This window comes from Ambystoma mexicanum, chromosome 10 (genome assembly GCF_040938575.1).
Source record: "Ambystoma mexicanum isolate Mex_15411 chromosome 10, UKY_AmexF1_1, whole genome shotgun sequence".
Lineage (NCBI taxonomy): Eukaryota > Metazoa > Chordata > Amphibia > Caudata > Ambystomatidae > Ambystoma > Ambystoma mexicanum.
The window spans coordinates 802,186,941-802,208,479 of NC_090932.1; the positions used below are offsets into that span (position 1 = coordinate 802,186,941).

General features: G+C 49.0%; 1 protein-coding gene across 2 annotated transcripts in view; it reads right to left on the reverse strand.

The window, feature by feature from the left end:
- The window catches only part of IFT80 (intraflagellar transport 80), a 1,621,792-nt gene that overhangs the window by 512,163 nt on the left and 1,088,090 nt on the right, over positions 1-21,539 (reverse strand). For both annotated transcript variants that reach the window (XM_069618463.1, XM_069618464.1), the window contains exon 14: positions 1,691-1,826. In XM_069618463.1, coding sequence (XP_069474564.1) covers positions 1,691-1,826 — 136 coding nt within the window. The remainder of the gene's footprint in view (positions 1-1,690; positions 1,827-21,539) is intronic.

A 21,539-nucleotide genomic window follows, 5' to 3' on the forward strand; every position in this document is an offset into this window, starting at 1 on the left:
ACAGGTGATGCTTGAGAGAATATCAAAGATGAGGAATCCATTAGAAAGTCCAAAACGACTGAAACACTGCGTAAAAACAAATAAAGTCAGAAAAAGGCTAAGACTGAGAGGACATGTTTGGGTACGTCAGATATTCTGTGATTACTGAAACGTTTAAGTCTAATAGTCATTGAAAGAATACAAATTCAAGGTTATGGAGTTGCTAACAGGCTTTGAAAAAATGGAAAGTAAAATAGAGGGTGCAGCAAGGTTCTTCCCATGACCAACAGACATTAAAGGAATAAAAAGTAATACCTAGGGAAAAACGAAATTGAATTTCAATTTTTGAAGACATACCCAAAAATGAGGGTGATGCAGGAAAGTCAATTGTAAAAGTCACTGGAAGAATATCACCTCAAGAAAAACACATTCAAAGGCTATTATTCTTTGCAGGATTTCAAACTGAAGTTTGAATTGTACCAAAATGGATTAATTACTGATTAACACTGTAGGAATTCCAACTGATGCATGCTGGGAAATGAAAGCCCATGAAAAAGAATTAGGATAAAGGTGTTTGTGTATTCTGCAAGTAAAAGCCTGATTGAAGATAACTATGTAAAGATGTAATTGAATGCAATGAAGGCCAGAAAAAAACTTTTTATTGGCCAGGCGAAGTTAAAGATTGTTGAGGATACGGAGAAGAGGGAACACCAACCAAAGGGTGGAATTAAGCATCCCCGGCTTGTCAGGGTTGCCTACTTATCACCCGATGCCCAAATACGGCCACACATTGGCAAGTTCAAAGAAGGGCAGAACAGGCCTGAGGACACAACAAATGTGGCAGGCTAGCCTAGGACTTCAAATGGTAGTAAGGGGTTATAGTGTTTCATGTGAGGAGACTTTCTTTTGAGTAGCAGACAAGGAGCCTCATCACAAGTTGGGCGGTAACGCCGGCGCTATTAGCGCTGGCGTTATTAGCCCTACCTCCAAACCCCCTGGCGCTATTAGCGCCGGATCATGGTTTGGCGGAACGGTTAGTGCCCATTCCCCATTGGGCACATTCGGGAATTCCTCATTCCCCATTGGGCACAATAGGGAAAATGTGCGCTATTAGCGATGGCGGATTTCCCGCCAGCGGTAATGTGCCGAAAATCGGCAAATTTGCTGCGGATTTCCCTCCAGCTCAGAGCTGGGGGGAAATCCGCCAAGGCCATGATCTGGCGGACCCTTAAATGCAGCAGTAATAGCGCGACCGGCGGATTTAAGGGTTACTGCCAAAGGCGTGATGAGGCCCTGTGTAGGCTATGCAGTGATGGCCTGTCCCCATCCTACATTACCACAGCGAAATGACCTTGTGTGACCTTTCTTTCTACCATGGAGGTGCGTGGTTTACATTATTTTGGGAGTGCTTGAAAGACGGGTCTGGAAAGTTGAGCTACACGGGTAGGTCGACAGCATTGCTTCACTCCCCATTCTCCCATTATTCAGGGAACAGTACATAGGGAAAGGCCTCCCAAAGAGATGTTTAAATCATCCTATTATAGGTAGAGACGGGTGCTGCAGGATATGCTTACAGAAGAAGGAGGCACTCGTTTTCAGATGATGGTGGCTCTCAACAACAGGAGGTTAACAAGTAGTTGAATAAAATTGTTCATGTGTTCAACAATCACCATAAAATAACATTACATATCCTTATTACACAGATTCTTACCAATTTTTATTACTCTCTGTTCTTTACCAAACTTCCTTACTGGCGTGATGTAGAGATCCCTGTTTTTATCAATGAATGCAATTTTTCTTTCATTTGCAGGTCCTTTTTGATCCAAGGCAATCTCTACAATTTCAATCTATAAAACAAGTTTGATTTTAAAATATTAGCATAGTAAACTCAAGTTGTACTGAACATAACATTGTAATGTGTCACACAAGGGCAAGATAACTTATTGGGTAAGAGAGGAATATAAAGTCCCTGGTGAAAAGCTAGAAATGGCATGCTGCAGGGTTATTACAATCACAATGTAAATGTTACTCACCGTAGTGACTAATGAACTACTAGCCCATAGTCCCATTTCCTCCCTACTCATTGGATGCCTGTCCCACAGGAACGGACTAGAGCCTTTTGCACAGTAAAACAATGAAAAGCTTCATGCAAGCCGATGCCCAACTGATGGATGGGGTCCCACTCTTCCATGCCATGCCCTTCGGCTCTGCTCACCAGTCCTTCACTTCCTCCTATGCCACACTTGACAGTTAGCTAAATTAGTAGGGATGTAAGGAACGCAAATGGAGAAAAGGATGCTAAGGACTTGAAGTAGTATAGTTACTACAGTAACCGCTTTTAAAATTCCTATGTCCAGTCTCCTTTTCTTCAAACGTTTGTTTCCAGAGCAATATACAGAACAAGTGGCTGCACTGGCCTAAACTGAACGAAACCGGTTGTTTACAACTGCTTGAAAAACTGAGTGTCTTCCCGACAACTAACTCCATGAACTAGTATGCGAAGAAGAGCAAGTTGAAGAAGAAACCCAGATGGGCGCTTTCCATATAACCTTAATAGGTATGTGCCTCTATAAGGCCATTGTGGACACCTTGGCCCTGACTGTGTACATGTACAAGCCCTTAGGAGGATGACACTTTTAATGTTTGTAGGTCTCAAGAATGCATCAAACTAGCCACCTAATGATGGAAGTACTCCAGGCTGGTTTCCCAGCTGTTGAATCTCCAGAGGTGAAAAACAGCATGTCAGACGTACAAGTAGTCTTTGTCCTGTCCAGGTAACTTTTGAGAGCAGTCTAAACACTTAGACTGAGCAGAGTTATTTTTTAACCCAAAGACTGGTCTGGAAAAAAGGATGATAAACAAATACCCTTGTTGATATCGAACATTGTACCAACCTTTTGCAAAATGGAAAGATGAATGCAAAGAAGCACCTTGTTCTTGTGGAAGGCTGTGTAGGGTTCTAAAATAGAAAGCACTTGGAGCTTTCCGACCTGCCATGCTGAAGGGACTAATAGAAACGCTGTTTTCCAAGAGACCAGCTGCAGGTGAGCTGTGGCCATTGAATCAAAGGCTTCATAAGCCAAAGTTGTTAGTATGTCGCTCGGATCCCAAACAGGGTATGGATCCCTAACTGGAGGACCATGATTGAGCCCTTCAGGATGCCTCTTAACCACTTAATTCAGAGTAGAGAAAGCCTTCTCTTCAGTGCTGAAGCAGGCACTTGTTCCTCAAGGTAAGTGCTACAAGTATGCACCTGCAAACATGATCCCGCCAAGGATGACAGAAACAATAGAATTGAATAAAGACTTGAAATCAGAGGTTTAAAGATGCCTATCCAGGGACCAGTGAAAAAAAGGGCACTAACTTGCTGCAGTACTGTTGATGAATGTAGACCTTACTGGCTGCCTGCATGATGGCCATTCGGTAGTTGGTCAGATTATTTATTTATTGGTGTCCGCAGGAGACGTCAGGGAAGCCAGTTGCCAGCCGTCAACTAGCACCAACCTCTAAAGTAAGTGTGGCACCGGTGGGGAGTGGAGCAATTACTTCACTCCAGAAAGCCCTGTCACTCTATATTAACCTGCCCTTGTACTGTGAATGCTTGCATGTGCCACACTAAGACATAACTATAATTGTTGGCATGCACCACACCCAGATATAGTCAGGAACATTAGTCTACATCTAAACCGCAATTAGATCTGCAAAGTTTGGGCTGCGTCGGACCCAGGCAGAGTCGTCAATGATAGCAACTGCCTCTTAAGACTGAGTCACACCTAGACAGGACACCCAAATGTTACTGTGTTGTTATTTGCTTCCAAAGACTGACTCACATCTAGATAGTGCGCTGAAGTTTACTGTGTTATACTCTGCCTCTTAAAATCGTCACATCTAGGTAGTGCGCTGAAAGCACCAAAGGTTTACTGAGTTGTACACTGCACATCTAGATAGTGTGATGGAGTTTACTGTGTTGTATTCTACCTCTTAAAACGGTGTCACGAGAGGGGGCACTGTTGAGCAGCCCGAAAATGGCTGCCTAGCCTTGGAGCTCCATGTGGCGACACAAATCCGGCTGGAATACACACTACACCCTGCTGGATGCTCGAGTCCAATTCTGAACGTATCCGGACACCAGAAGACCCGCAACGACTGGCAGCTGTTTGCAGCCTGGCCGCGTGTGTGGCTCTCGGCACCGCTTCACATCTGGGCCTGGTCGACTCTCCGGTGCCGTGGCGAGGGGCTGCGCCTGCTGGCAGCGGCACGCTGGGACCCTGCCCGCTTGTCCCCCACGCATCATCTGGGTGTACTGCTGCGGCCCCGCCTGGGCCTGCAGTGACTTGACTATGGCCCCGCGCTGCGGCCTAGGGGGTGCAGCCGTGCCGGGGTCTGCCTTGGCGGCTGCGCCATCAGTTCTCTTCTTGGGCTGCGGGCCGACCCTGATGCCCCGGGGGCCTGGCGGACTCTCCGGATCTCGCGCAGAGCCTGGGGCTGGACCTGGGACCGCCCCTGGCCCGTATGCCCCCTGTGCCCGGCGGGCTACTGCTGGGCCCATCTGCCCCTGGGGCATCCGTGCTCTCTGCTGCAGGCACCGACGGATCCGGGAGGTCGCACCATGCAAGTTGGTAGGAGTGCGCTCGCGGGGCAGGTGAGGAGCTGGGGGGGCTAAACTTCTGTGAGCACCTGCTGCCTGTGCTGCCGGCCCTCCAGCTCGTCCTCCACTCTGCACTGCACCTTCTTTGGCGTGGCCCCGGCACTGCATCTGCCTGTACCCTTGAACGGTACACAGGCTGTGTGGGGACCTGGCCTGCCTCTCCATTATCTGGCCACTGCTGACTGAACTGGGCCATAGGTGGTGCTTCTTTTTCTGGTCCCTCTGTGCCCCCATAAGCTCCTCACGGCACCTGCTGGGCACCGCTACGTTGAGCCGTACTCCTGCTCTCCACATCGCCCCTGACCTTGCCGACTAGGGCACCTTAGCAGCACGCACTGCACAGGAAATGTCTAACCGATCCCAGGGGGCTACTAAGGTGGGGGCTATAGGTTCACAAAGGCAGCACCAAGGGCCGAGCTGGGGTCTGCATCGTCCATTCTGGAGAAATCTGAATCCGAACTGCACCACAGCGCACCAACCCCTGATCTCACTCCGATGATGGAATCAATGGCTAAGAACTTTGCTTCCTTCCCCGAGAAGCTGGACGATATCACCGCCAATGTCGCTTCACTTAACTCACGGGTTGACCAAGCGGGAACTAGGATCACTGAGGCAGAAAACAGAATTGGCGCGAACGAGGATGGGCTGCACACCCTTCAGGATACAGTGGCCTCCCTGACCCGAGACATGAAGATCGTGAAGGCAAAGTGCGACGAATTGGAGTCCCGCTCGCGCAGGAATAACCTACGCATCATCGGGGTCCCAGAGAATGCCCTTAAGGGGCGCATGGAAGTGGCAGTCGATAACTTGCTTAAAGAACAACTGGGTAACCCTGCCTTGTCCCCATACTTCACAGTCGAACGAGCACACCGGGCCCTATCACCATGTCCTAAGCCAGGAGACTTCCTCAGGCCTATCATCACCAGCATCCTCAATAATAGGGACAGGGACCTTATCCTCCGCCTGTCACGTGAGAAGGGTGACCTACACCTCGACTCACACACCATTAGGATATTCCCTGACTTCTTTGTTGGCGTGCTACAGGAGAGGATGCCGGTTCCTCGGTGTCAAAAAACTGTTAAGAGAGCGTAACGTCCCCTATGCAATATTCTTCCCGGCACGGCTCAAGATGACCTATAAGGAAAAACTGTACTTTTTCACCGTCCCAGACGAAGATGTGAAGTTCATAGAGTCACAAATACCACTTCATAATCCAACAGGGGACCATAGGGATAACGACTGAGCACTGGCTGGCTAGATTCCATGTTACTTGGTCATTAATGTTTGCTTCCTAATGAGATGATGGTAATAACGACTCACTGATCTGACTTCGCATATACACCCGACTCCTGCCAGCAGTTGCACCAAGTTGGTTCCCTCCTTGCTGCCACTATCTGCTCCTCACCCCACATTGTTCAATCTGACGCAGGATTGTATTTGCATCTGAGTTTTAATCAATTGGTCTCATGTTGCCAGGAACAGACTGTTTATGTTGCTTACTCTTTCGATCAAGCCCTGTTTTTGATACGCTAACTGGTGTTGTGTAATATGCGATTGTTATGTGTACCGCTGACCCACGTACCGCTTCAGTACTTAATATTCCCTGTTTTGTTTATGTGTCAACTGCATGGCGACAGCGCGCCCCTTTGAGTTTGCAATGATCACTCACGTAGGGTTGTTGGTGGGTGTTGGCTCCTGTTGGACCAGTAGCGTGGCTGATCCATGTTGGGATTTGCCTGCTAACTCCTGTTATGTGGGAAGGTTTGGTACAATAGGGAGGGGGGAGGTTGGGGACACTACCTGCCAGGAAGGGGGCGGGGGGAGTCGATGACCGGGGAAGGTGTATTGAAAATGGCAGAGGCAGACCGGCATATCATGGTACATCGAGGTGCCTTCAGAGTGGCAACACTGGTTGCAAACACATGCTATGACAACAGAGCTGGGATGTGCCCTAAACAACTGAAATGCCCACTACCGTAATGTCCTGGAATGTTCGGGGTTTGAGTAATCACACCAAGGCCCGCAAAATCATGGCTTATGCTCACAGACACGGTTGCAAAATATTACTTCTACAAGAAACGCACTCTAAGGCCCCCCTGGAAAGGTGGGGGGCGCAAATACTGACTCGTACCCTTTCGGACCATGCCCCAATCACTCTGTTGCTAGAGTTGGGGGTACCTGCCCCAACATTTAACACATGGCGATTCAAGTCTGCTGCCCTTCAGGACACTGTTTTTAGAGCTGACATTTTAGCAGAAATCGAGTCCTATTTTGAGCACAACACCCCTCACGCCACTACCATTGGTGTCCGTTGGGACGCCTTCCAAGCTTATATCAGAGGAATGTCCATATCTAAGGAGGCGGGAGTACTAAAGACAATAAGAGCAGACCTTAGTCACTCCAAGTCCAGACTGCGAGAGCTGGAGCGGGATTGTTCGACATCAGCCGTCCCTACCACCCTTGCCCTAATTAGTGAGGAACTCCAGTCATTCAATACACACGCCACCAGGGAGGTCCAATACTTTAGCCGTCCACAGGCTGCACGGAGGTATGGAGAGGGTGATAGACCCGGCAAAACATTGGCGGCTTTAACAAGGGGAGAGTGGGGTCAGGCCCAGATTGCTTGTGTCAAGGACAGTCGAGGTGTTGCGCAGTGGTCTGACCAACAGATACTGGACATCTTTACTGACTTCTATACAAACCTCTATTCCCAACCCCTCAAACATAGTGAACGACATATGAGGGATCTCCTCGATCAGATACCAACGACATGTATCTCTCCCGCAACCAGGGACCAACTACACTCCCCGATCCTACTAGATGAAATAGTAGACGCCATATCAAATCTCCCTAAAGGTAAAGCTCCGGGTCCCGATGGGCTCACGGCCGAATTCTACCAGGAACACGTAGCCATACTGGCCCCCAAGCTATTGGAGGTATGGGATGAGTCACTCTGCATGTCTGCCCTCCTCCTCCCCACCCTGTGCAAGACCGTTATAACGGTGCTACTTAAACCCGGTAAACCCAGCAATGAATGCGGCTCATACAGGCCCCTCTCGCTCATGAATCTGGATACCAAGATCTTTGCCAAAGTAATAGCGAACCGTTTCCTCCCAGTTATGACACACATGGTCCCTGAGGATCAAGCAGGCTTTGTACCAGGGAGATCCACTTCCCAAAACATTAGGTGGCTGCTCAACGTTATGGCGCAAATCGGATTGCGGTCACTCTCGACGCTCAAAAAGCATTTGGTATGGTATCCTGGAAGTACACGTGGTTAGCGCTGGAGACGATGGGCATCGGCCCTAACATGATCAGTTACATCAAACTACTATACACCTCTCCAGTGGCCACGGTTCGAGTAAACTCCCTGACGTCCACTCTGATCCTGCTCTTCAGAGGCACCCGACAGTGCTGCCCATTCTCCCCGATTCTTTTCGCTCTGGCGATAGAGCCAATGGCAGACCACATCAGAGCGTGCCACTCTCAAAAGTGAATAGGACTAAAAGACACCCCTGAGATTATATCTCTCTATGCTGATGACGTGTTACTGTTTATCAGGGACCCCGCTATCCATCTCGATCCAATTCTGCGAGATATCACTCACATAGGCTCCCACTCGGGATTCACAAACAATTATTCCAAATCTGAGGTCTTTCCGCTCACTAGCTCCACCCAACTACCGGCCACTGAATACCCACTCCGCTGGTCACCCGGTGGGATTAAGTACCTGGGGTCCAGGTGTCCCTAACTAAAGACACATTGTTAGCGGACAACTACCTGGCCGCAGCAAAGCTAGCCGAGTCCAAAATGGCACGCTGGTGCTCCCTCCCATTGTAACTTGCTGGGAAGCTTTCACTCATCAAGATGGTATTGCTCCCCAAGTTGTTGTACACATTCAGTAACATACCCATCTGGCCAGGTGGGGACATACTTTACAAGACTACACAAACTATGTGTGCAGTTCCTGTGGCACACTGGTGCTGTGCACAAAAACTGGTCAGATATGATGCTCCCATACGAAAGAGGGGGATTTACCGCCCCAGACCTGACGTTGTATTGGTTGGCGGCACAAGCTCAATACGCCACCCATTGGTATCCTGGGTCCCCTTCCCGTCTACATGTCAAGCTGGAGATCCTGGCAGCAGCCGATGTCAATGTAATGACACTCATATTGCACCCGCAGTATGCACCAGACTCGCCTATCGACCCAGTCGGAGCCACTGTGCATGCCTGGGGCCGGTTGTTCAGTGCCGCAGCAGAACAGCACCCCTACTATAAGTGGCTCTCTGTCTGGAGGTTCCCCGGGCTGGAGCCGACACACGACAGCCCTGACGCGACACTGGTGTGCCCTGGGCTATCAGGCACTAACAGACTTCTATCCCGACGGGCAGTTCATAAACCCACAAACATGGAGGCCGGGCCACTCTCAGTCGGCACTAGTATTTCTGCAGTACTATAGGCTTCGAGGGGCCTTCCACCCCGCTTGGCCCGATTTCCCCAATGAGCCCCCAGACTCTCCAGGGATCGCATATATCGCTAATTCAGGTGGAGCCCGTGGTGTTGTTTCTTCATTATACAAACTGTTGTTGACAAATGCCCCGACTCGACCCTCCAGGGCGTGCAACGAGTGGGCAGATGAACTGGACCTAGAGGTTTCTGACCACCTATGGGAGAAAATGTGCTTGCATACCAAGAGTCTCCCTAAATTTGCGCTACCGCGGCATGCAATACAAATTGTTGAATAGGCTGTCCTACACCCCTCTGAGGATCTCTAAATTTGCCCGTACCATCCAGCACTCCTGCCCCCGCTATAAGGCAGAGAATGCTGACCATCTACATATGTTCTGGACATGCCATAAACTGACAGAGTTCTGGGAGAGAATCCTAGGGACTTTATCTGAGATCAGTGACACTGTTATTGACCCTGACCCGATGGGAGTCCTGTTTGGGGTATGGAAAGATGACGGGGCTAAACGTATGGCAACATTTTTAAATATAAGTTGCATTGTGGCCAAGAAATGCATACTTCAAAGTGGGAAGAGTTTCACTCCCCCTACATTTCAGAAGTGGTTACATTTGCTTACTTGGTCTCGAAACTGTGAAGAAAAGTACCTTAACATGCTTCCTATTCACTCACGCCCCAAGAACATTCAGACCGCATTCAACAGCTACCTTCACAGCCAAGAGGAGAGCACGTCTGTGAGGGGCTCTTCCCTGATCACACAGCGTTTATACTTTGTGGTGCGTCACGATCTACTGCTCCCCCACCTGTTGCAAAGCTGCTCTTATAGTCACTGTATTGCTTCATATGTACACTGAATGTAGTGCTCGCTCTGATGTATATGTTTGCTGTATGCCTCTGCCGACAAAAATAAAAGTAAAAAAAAAAAACGATATTACATCTAGATAGTACACCGAAGTACGCTGAAAGCACCAAAGGTTTACTGAGTTGTACACTGCACATCTAGATAGTGCGCTCAAAGATTGTGTTGTACTCTGCTTCATAAGACTATCACATCTAGACAGTGTGCTGAAAGTCTACTGTGTTATACTTTGCCTCTTAAGACTGTGTCACATCTGGATAGTGCACTCAAAGATTACTGGAAAGTCTAGCAAGTTGTACTCTACTGTGACTGTGTCACATCTAGATTTCGTGCCCAAGAGATATAGGGCCTCATTACAACCTAGGCGGCCACGGAATGAACAGTGCCGGCAAGGGACCGGCACCGTTCATTCCGGCCCGCCCTATTATGAGGTCTGCAGCGGGTCCCGCTCTGGAATGCCTGGTCAGACCGGGCGTCCTTTGCGGGACCTGCTAGCAGACCAGGATGCTAACAACGGGCCCGTCATTAACAGGCCCATTGTTAGCATTCTCCCATTGAGCCCTATTGGGGCTCAAATGGGGATGTACTGGGTCTGGGTCCCACAAAAGGGATTTACCGGGCCCTCCAAGGTCAGAATGGCCTGGTAAGTCCCCTTTTGCGGGACCCGGTACCCGGTATGAGGGTAGCCATGCTGCTAAAAGCGGCATGGCTACCTCCATACTCGTAATGAGGCCCATTGTGTCACATTCCACCTTCTTAGCCTATCTCAAATCGAGATAGCGCACTAACAGTTTATTGTGTTGAATTCTATCTAGCAAGACTGCATCACATCTAGATGGCGACCCCATATCCACCTCTCACACCAGTCCGGATTCCTAGAACCCAGCGCTCCCTCCCATCCTCACTCAGTCCCCACAGCTTGTAACCCACACTCTAGCTCCCACCTTCCCAAATTCCCCCACCATTCCTTCCCTGAGCACACCTGTAGGAATCCCCCCATGCAACCCACTTCACCATAACGCTACCTGCCCGACCTCCTACCATCAACCCGCATCCAACCGTAAAATCGGAGACGAACTCTGGCACAGAAACCAGCTACCCCCTCCGAAGCCCACTCTCCCTGCCTTTTCCACCCAAACTCATCACTCCCAACCCTCCCTCTGACCGCATCTGAGAACTTCCCAAATACTCCTCTGCATGACACCCCGCCCCCTATCAAACTCGAAAATCAGAGCCACACTCTGGTGCGCCAACCACCTCCCTCCCCTGAACACCATACAACCTCTCCATTCGCACCCAAATTCATCACACCCCACCCTCCCTCTGACCGCTATTGAGAACTCCCTAATACCCCTTGACATGACCTGCCACCCCCTATCGAACTCCAAAGCCAGAGGAGCCCGCTGGCGCTCCAAATAACTCAAACCCTCACCTTCTTCAACCCATACCTCCCACCCAACAGCAATCATCCCTCCACCTATTCCCCCCATACCTCAGAGTCCCGATCCCCCATCCCACCACAGAAATGCACAGCCCCCTCCCTACAACCCCCTCCTTGCTCCCCCACCCGCCCTTTAACCTCTCCTCGACACCTGCCAACATCCCCTCTCTAAAAGCAGCACGTTTCGCCCTCGCAAGAACAGTAGCTGCATGTCCTTCACCCTCCGACCCCGACACCCCCCCTCTCACACCCCTACTGCACAGAAAGCCTTGAAAAGTAGAAAACAACCCTGGCCCGCCTCCATAACTGTCTACTCCTCACCACTTCTACCCAGTCTCCCAATCTCTCCCTCCCCCATCCCTGCTACACTCACCCCTGCCCTCGCCCCGCTTTCACTCCCTCACCCTTGACTTCTCGCCCTGCACACCGGACTGCCACAATCCTTCGAGACTCACCTGAGACTCTCCCCCCCCCCCAAACGTCCCCTCACCCAATGAGTTTCCGTCCAATCGCCTGCACCCTCAATCTCTACCCACACCCTTCACATACCCTCCTCAGCCCGCCTACTCTTCCCACCCGGCACGGACCTGTCTCCACCCTTCGTCACCCTGAGCCCACTGACACCCTTCCTCTCCACCACCCCTCATCTCCCTGCATCACTGACCTTGAGCAATTCACCGCTCCCTACCCCCCAGCCCTCACGCACTGCTTACTCATACCCCAACAACCTCCATGACCACACCCCATTCCGAAGTCAAGTGCATCCTTTTCAATGCCCGCTCTGTAGCAAAAAACAGACAACATCGTTGACCTCCTCTCCTCCGACAAACCTGACCTAGTGTTTATCACTGAAACCTGGTTCTCGGACGACTTTGCCCCTGTTGCACATGAGGCATTCCGACCCGGCTACTCCCTCATCCCACTAAACAGACCCTCAGACCCATGGACGGGATGCCTGGAGGGGACGCATGGAGGGGATGGATGGATGGATGAATGGAACGGATGGATGGGACGAACTGATAGATGGGACGGATGGCTGGCTGGATGAGATGGATGGATGGATGAGATGGATGGGTGGATGTGACGGATGGATGAGACGGATGGATGGATGGGGAGACGGAGCTGTAGCTGAAGCAGACGTTCCTGGTAGTTCCTGCAGGCTCACGGTTCCTGAAGCGACTGTCGGACTGATCAGAAGTAGGAAAACTGGAGGGTCCTGCACTACCCAGGGAAGAAACCAGCAGCAGAGCAAAGCAATGAATAAAAGGTGCGCTCCTTAAAACCCAAGCAGGGTCCGTCCTTCCTGGCTATCTGGCCCACTGTAGCGCTGTACAGCGGTTTCGACAATAGGAGGGGTCCTGGGTTGCAGTTTGGGTGAACTGGTTGGTCCCACCAGCTCAAGGGAAGAAGTTTCCTGGAGGATCTTCTCTGTCGTTGGATTCTGGAGATGCAGACCTGCAGCAGGGCTTCACCAGGCTGTTCACTTGTTGTAGGGGTCCTCTTCTGCCAGTTCCTCGTTGGTTCTTTCGTTCCAGTGGCAACTCTGCTCTTCCAGTCCCAGAGACCTGCTTTTTATGAGGTTTTCCCCCATTCATACACCCTGACTGTCAATCACACAATCAAACATGGGGAAACCATAGCAGGGGTCCTAAAACCCCTCCATCACATCCTGCCTACCCAGACTCTCAGGCGCCTAAAGGAGGGCTTCTGTGTGGAAGCCCACAAAAAGGCGATGAACAAAGGGACCAAACCTGGTTTGGCACGCAAAGTAAAATAGGAGAAAGACTTTAACAAAAAAGAAATGGTGAATAAACCCAGCCGGAGCCAAAATAAAACGTATTTCGTCAAGCGGGTTTATGTTCGAGGCTAATATAACGTCATGATTCCTGCCCCTCATGTCCCCAGCCCTCCAAGATGTCAGGCTGGAGCCAGGCCATGATCCCCTACATGGCTCTCAAGGGCCTCTCCATCCCTCCAAAGACCCACTTGGAGTCAGACTTGGCACTTGTGGCACCAGACTCGCTCACTCCCATAGGATAACATTGGGGATTGGACTTGTAGTGCATTGATGGGGACAAGATGGATGCCCCCACATATTTCGGTTCCCAGAACTGCATGTGCAGTCTAGTCTTTTGGGTGTGGTTCAGCCCAGAGACACCTAGGATACCCAGAGACTATTTAAGCCATACCCAGGCTGAGAAACATTCTTTTACGTTTTCTGCACCTGCAGCGTGATAATCACCGTGTTCGGATCGGTCTCCAGTAGGCCTGCATCTTTCTTCTGCGCTAAGCTCCTGCAAGAACAAGAAGACCGTTAGGAACAGCCTTACCTTGCGGCACTTTTGCCCATCATTCATCGCTCCTTCTGTTCTGCGGGCATCTTCGGCGGTGTCATTCCCATCCTTGAACGCCGCTTCCTAAGGAAAAGGGAAAAGAACAGAAAAAAGGCATTAGTAAGCATTCTGTAAATCTTTGCTTATTTTTAAATACTGTACGAGCTTCAAATGCTTACCTGAATCCCAGCCGCTCTGGGGGAACTCTGTCTCCGGAACGTCTCATCCATCTGCAAGAGGGAAAAGACACTCCAGGTTAGTGTGGAAACATCTAGAGGCGCTGCATACCGCGCTTACCCACCACATTTGTTCTTCATAACCGGCATCCACGCTGAAAACGTCACGGCACCTAAAAGACACCGAAAAATAACTCAGTTCAATGCAAATACGAAAGGGGTGTATCGCGCATCGCGCTCTCACTCACCTTCAGCGCTACTCATCTCAGCAGCACGCCGCCATTCCCGGGCGCCGGCCATCATCTAAGGAAGGAAAGGAACGAAGTTAGAGAACTGTTCAAAAGACTCATTATACTTACCTGTCCGACTCTTGCCAGTGAAGTAACTAGGCAGTAACACGCCCGCATCAATCAACGCGCCCCTGCGCTGAAAGCAGGACAGAGAGCACACTATCCAAGAAAACAAGGTGAGCTGTGGATCAAAGGGAAGGGTTGGACCCCGGGGAAGAAGGGGTTCAAGCACACAGAGACAATAGGGAGTTCAACTCTACCAATCCTGTGTTTCAGGCCCAGTCTCCAGTCGAATAGCCTCCAGAGAAAGGTTCGAGGTTGTAAGAGGTCAGAACAGGCTGAGTGACGTCCCCGTGGATACAAGGTGAGCGTTACATATAATAGCCTAAAACATTACCACGTTTATATAAGATAATTGCGGTATAAAATTTATGGTAGATACCTCTGCCACCAGCCAAGTCTTAAAGTAAAGGGAGCGAAACAATGCTCCAAGAGGCACAGACAAAAAGGGATAAGAATTAACCCTTTCCAATACTCCATGGAAGATGGGGTGTACTGGGTCTGTGGTAAAAGTGACTAAATAAAGTTAATGGCAACTTTATCTTTTCTGGGGGATAGTAGTCAGCCCCAGAAAATGGAGTCGGTGGGAAGTCTAAAAGACAACCCTGTGTCACTGCACTGAAGGTGCTGTGTAACACACATGGAAGAATATGGTGCCATGGAGTAGGTGAGGCTCCAGTGCCCAAGATCGCACAAACAGTAGAAATACACAGAGCAAAACACATGCAAGAGTGGGAAAAAAGGCTCACACTCTTACCAGGTGAAACAAAAAATCCTAGAAATACAGCAAAGCTGCCGAGGGACTCAGTAGATAAGGGAAATCAACCATTTATGAGAATTCTCCCTAACAGATGAACTGGACGGATGGACACATGGATGGGACGCATGGATGGGACGCATGGATGGATGGATGGATGGATGGATGGAATCGATTGATGGATGAATGGAACCGACGGAAGGGATGGATGGATGGGACGGATGACTGAGACCGATGGACAGGACGCATGGATAGATGGGACGTATGGATGGGACGAATGGATGGGACGAATAGATGGGACGGATGGGACGTATAGATCGATGGGACGGATTGACGGATGTATGGAACGGTTCAGACAGATTGATGGAAGGATGGATGGGAAGGATTGACGGATTAATGGAACGGTTGAATGGGACGGATGGATGGGACGGATGGATGGGATGGACGGGACAGATGGTTAGATCAATCGGATGGATGGATGGATGGATGGATGGGAAGGATTGACGGATTAATGGAACGGTTGAATGGGACGGATGGATGGATGGATGGGACGAATGGATGGATGGGACGCATGGAGGGGACAGTTGGATGGATGGGACGCATGAATGGGACCGATTGATGGATGAATGGAACGGATGGATGGGACGAATGGATGGATGACACGGATGGATGATTGAGATGGATGGATGGACGGGACGCATAGATGGATGGGACGAATGGATGGATGAATGGGACGAATGGATGGGTCAGATTGACGGATTAATGGAACGGTTGAATGGGACGGAAGGATGGATAGATGGGATGAGGGGTCGGATGGATGGGCGGAATGGATGGATGGAATGAATGGAACGGATAGATGGAACGGATGGATGGGACGGACGGGACAGATGGATAGATCAATCTGACGGATGGATGGAACGGATGTATGGGACGGATGGATGGGATGGACGGGACAGATGGATAGATCAATCTGACGGATGGATGGGACAGATGGATGGATGGATGGATGGACAGATGGATGGATGGATGGATGAGACAGATGGATGGATGGATGGATGGATAGATGGATGGATGGATGGATGGATGGATGGATGGATGGGAAGGATTGACGGATTAATGGAACGGTTGAATGGGACGGATGGATGGATGGATGGATGGGACGAATGGATGGATGGGACGCATGGAGGGGACAGTTGGATGGATGGGACGCATGAATGGGACCGATTGATGGATGAATGGAACGGATGGATGGATGACACGGATGGATGATTGAGACGGATGGATGGACGGGACGCATAGATGGATGGGACGAATGGATGGATGAATGGGACGAATGGATGGGTCAGATTGACGGATTAATGGAACGGTTGAATGGGACGGAAGGATGGATAGATGGGATGAGGGGTCGGATGGATGGGCGGAATGGATGGATGGAATGAATGGAACGGATAGATGGAACGGATGGATGGGACGGACGGGACAGATGGATAGATCAATCTGACGGATGGATGGAACGGATGTATGGGACGGATGGATGGGATGGACGGGACAGATGGATAGATCAATCTGACGAATGGATGGGACAGATGGATGGATGGATGGATGGATGGATGGATGGATGGATGGATGGATGGATGAGACAGATGGATGGATGGATGGATGGAGAGGACGGACGGGTGGATTGATGGAATGGATAGCTGTTCACGTGCCTGTCTCGCGCGCCTTAAAGATAACCATCATATCATCATCATATCACATTGCTACGCTTACTCTCTACTATACACCATCATTCAACTAAAACACAGCTATACCCCTGATTAATTCAGCCTAGCTGTTCACATACGAATACGATCCCATGAACACATCACCCAAATAAACACAGCTAGCCGAGCACATTCTGGCCTAGTTGCTCACATATGTGTCCTTCAGGCCTAACACAGCCAGAGCCCAGTCTGGGTGTCCACCCACCAGTCTGCACACATCCAACTGATATCTTCAGCACCTCACTTAACACTAGGACGCAGCTACCAACTGGCAATTACAACAGCTGCACACATATCTGATGCACGCACGCACCCTATGACACTATCTCTCTCTACTGAGCAGAACTATGGTTCCCAAGGGCGTACAACCAACCAGTGCTTTGAGGTCATACCAATGATATATAGAGCGCTATATAAATGCCAAGTAACATAACATAACATTTATATAGCGCCTATACACTTAACAAGCGTTTCAAAGCGCTCCAACGCAGGGAGGGTAAGAAGCTTAACAAGGATTAACATTCTTAATGGGCATTGGGATATTCAGAATGGGCAAGTGCTATGCGATTAGTGGTACAACATAGTACAGGAGGAATACAAACTGTTACAACATATGACAAGAAATATTGCACGTGCCCGACGGTCGTTCCAATAATGCAAAAGCTAAACGTAAAGAAAGGAGAGAAGGAGGGGGGTGTAAGGTAAGACGAGCAGTGCAGGTAAATGCAAGAGACACATAGAAGAAGAGGAGAGGTGGTGAGAGGGTTGTGGGGGGCGGTAGGCACATTATGCACATCCAGAAGAAAAAGTGGCTGCAGATCAGTGGTCGAGGTGTATGAATTTAAGTAGTGGAAGTATGTTCGCTGCTGGCCTGTCCCTGCTCCCTACAAACCCCAACACCAAGCCCCCTACTACACGCAACAAACCCCTAAACAAGTGCGCCTGCTGTTTAAGAGAATGTTCATTGCAGCGCACGAAAGTGCGCGTTTCAACTTCTTTCTACACTTTTATTTGAAAATGAACACAGTCCATAATGGTTTCTTTTTTTAAAAAAAAGTATAGGAACAGTAAAACTTAATTTAAAAAAGTAGAGGAGCACTGCTCCCATCTGCTTCCACCCACTTTGACCACTGCTGCAGATGTAAAAACACCTACAAACGATTTTCACGCAAGGCCCACCAAAACCCATGAATCAACAATGGCTGCAGATGTCAAGTCACGATGAAACGAGATTAGGTGAGCTGCTTACTCACAAGATGGACTGCATGAGTGCCTTGAGTTCAGGTGGGATAGGTGAGAGGTTACCATCAGCCCCCCACGACCAGATGATTTCAGCAGGATGTGCCGAGGTGGAGGACGAAAGAAAGGGGGGCCAGACAGAGCCATACAGGGGCCTTTGGTGAGGGCCTTCGGAGGAAAGGGCCGGCTTACAGCCTGCCGGTTTGTTGATTGGCCACATATTTGTGGGGTGGGCCAATCAGCAAAGCCCCAGGCAAAGTGAACACAAGGTACTCGGGTGCACAGAAAACAACAGTGCCAGAGGTGGCCATGATGGTAAGGTGGAGGCCGACAGGCAGAGACCCCACAAAGGCCTCAGAGGCAGAAACTACTGCCATTGCTGTTGAAGCAGCCAAGCACACATACACACACCAAATACCCAACATGAGCCAGGTGGACTGAATAGGGCTCAGCAGGAGAACAGGAGGGAAAGCAAACAAACTAAGGCTATCCATAATGACGGAAAGGTCATTTCATAGAGAAGATGGACGTCTGCCCATACAAGAGGTATATAAAGGGCACATGGAATTCAGATGACTGGCAGTAATGTCTACTTGCAGAGTACCCTAGTTCTAGATAAGATGAGCCACCACCTTCAACTAAAGTAAACACTTGTGATTTTGGTTAGTGGGTGGCAGAGTCAGCTTCCGAAAATCTCTTCACACTAAGTGGAAGATCACTATGAAGATGCCCTGCAGCAAGCCCACTCATATAGCTGGACAACTAACATGCATATTTTGGGTGGACTTAGTTTCACCCTACTTGAAGTAATTCATAGATGTTGCGTGACTGTGATGAATTGCCATCTGGCAAGTGTGTGAAAGCCCTAGCTTTTTTATTTTAATTAAATACAATGATGCAGGTAATTCCATCTCTGAAAGGGTAATCTGCTGATCAGATGGATCACCTGCTCTAGGAGAGGCAAAGGGTAGATTCAGAGTTCACAGTTACCCTCTTGACAGCTGCAGTGACAGCCAGGTTTCTGCAGTACAGTGGTTACATTTAAGTTATGTACCCCTGTTACAAAAACTGGGCATAACTCTGAGGATTCTGTCCTGGTGGCACGTCAAAACTGTAAATAGAAACCGTTCCCGAGTTAGCGTATGGTGATCAGCATCTCGCATAGCTATCCCAGCCACATTAAATTAATGCTCACACGTGTCAGCCTTGTGGGCCAAGTTCAGCTGTGGAAGGGTTATGTGTGTTCTTTCCAGACAAGGTTCCCCTACCCACTGGAAGGACTTTAGCCTTGGGGGATTGCCTCTCTTTGTTCCATTGTAAGGGAAGGGAACACCCTTTGCCCCTGGATGGCCCCTCCACAGGAAGCTGGCCTGGGAATAGGAATCAAAGTGCAAACCCATTCACAAATGACTAGACCTCACACAAGGGTGCTGCATTTCTAAAGGATGAGGAAGAAGTACGGGTACTAGGGACTAGGAGGATGTGGAAGTGGTGGTAGTAGTACCAAGTTTTAATTTCTAATGGTTGCATTTTTGCTTACCGGACTCCCTGCTGATAACAGACCATGTGTACCATCCTGCAAAGATGTGTACGACAGTGACTGCTGGGATCCTCTCATTGAGCTGCCAACCTGCTAAATGATAAATACAGGCTTGGAAAGCTGAAGCTGTTCTAGAGCGGCGCGACAGCGACCCCTTCATCACGCGCAAAGCACATTGCTGTCACGCCATCAGGCGTGATGGCGGATGGAGCGGTGCTGATCGCCGAAGAAGTGGAGGTCTTTTGTAATGTGCACGAGTCGCAGGATCTTTGCACATCTAAGATTTACCCTGCGCTGAGTGATGAAAGTCTGTAATCTACTGACACATGTATCTACCCTTTCAAATATCCATGGGTGTGTCCTCTCTATAAAATAATCAAAATTCCTTTCGGAAATTAGTAGGTCTGCATCTAGTGGTCAGACTACCAGGATTACTAATTTTTTTACCGCTTGCGAGGATAGAAGGTATAGAGATTTAAGTCCCGTGGAGCTTAAACTTTCAGAAAAAGTAGCCTGCTTAGGCTCCAAATTGACGGAAAGCATCTTTAGTGTCATATCGCTAGAAGATAATCAATTGTCTATCTCGTCTCCCCCTATTAAGGCATTGCAATTGCAACAAAGTATTGAACTCATGTGTGAGATTGTTAATGAAGTATTCAATAAACCTCGTAATGAGGATGTTGACTGTCCAATCGATGCTTATTGTATGTTGCTGGTAGATCTAAAACAAACTTGTGGTGTGGATGAGAGTAAAAGGCCAGACGGTTCTTTATATGCAACACCTATATTACCACAAACTGCCCCACCATCTCCTTTAATATCCATTGTAGTAACATCTGCAAATATTGAGGATGATATACGCAGCATCCTGGAGACTGAAAGTAGGTGGGAGAGTATTTCATCCACCTCGCTATACTCATCGTTAGAACAATTGTTGAATGGTTATAGGTAAGGGTATAGCAGGAGAAAACCTGATACTAGAGGCGCTTTCGGGTTGATGTGTATATATATATATATATATATATATATATATATATATATATATATATATATATGCAAGTTTGTATAATCTTAAAAAGGGTTGGATAGCTGCACACCTTTTAAAGTAGAGATTACCCCCTAAATCTCTCCAAGTTTAAAGTATAATGAATACACTTTCTGGGCTAAGTTAACACTACACACAAATATCATTTATATTTGTGTGTAGTGTTGATGGTTAAAAATTTTATTTTTAAAACAATTTTTATTAATTTCACCAAACAACCAAAAAGAACCAGACAGTGAAAAACAATCATATATTTCAATTATTATGTGAAGTTTCACAATGTGTCCACCGTCTCCCCGTTACCCCCCCTCCCCTATGCCGAGCTTACCCCACATCACCGCATTCCACCACTGTATCTGAGGACACCCCTTCCGTCGCTTCCCCTGAGGAGCCATCATCATCTAGGCTAGTCTTGGCAGGCCCAGACAGTGAAGCTACTAAGTGCCTCCAAGCTATCAATGTCTCTGCTTCTTCATCTCCCCCTCTTAACTGCTTCACTCCACACCACCGTTTCTACATCCGCCCATTTCTGAAGGTCATGCCACCAGACTTCTACTTTTGGTCTAGTGCTTGCTTTCCAGCTCATGGCAATCCTGCACTTCGCAAGTATACAAGCCAGGTCTTTGAGTTTACTCACATGTTTCAGTTTATGAGACCTGGGAACCCCCCCCAAACCCCAACATGCATGCCCACAAAGATTCCACCTCCAGCCTAATTTCCTTTTCAGTCAAACAGTGGGCCATCTCCCTCCAGAATCTCCTCATTTCCAGGCACGCCCAAAACATGTGCACCAGTCCCGCATTCTCCTCCCCACATTTTGGACATGCTTGTATTCCTGCATTCTTAAACCTTGCAATCTTCTGAGGGGTCATATACGCTCTATGGGTAACATATAACTGGATTTGTTGCAACCTCGCGTTCCTGGGCACTTTTATGTGGTA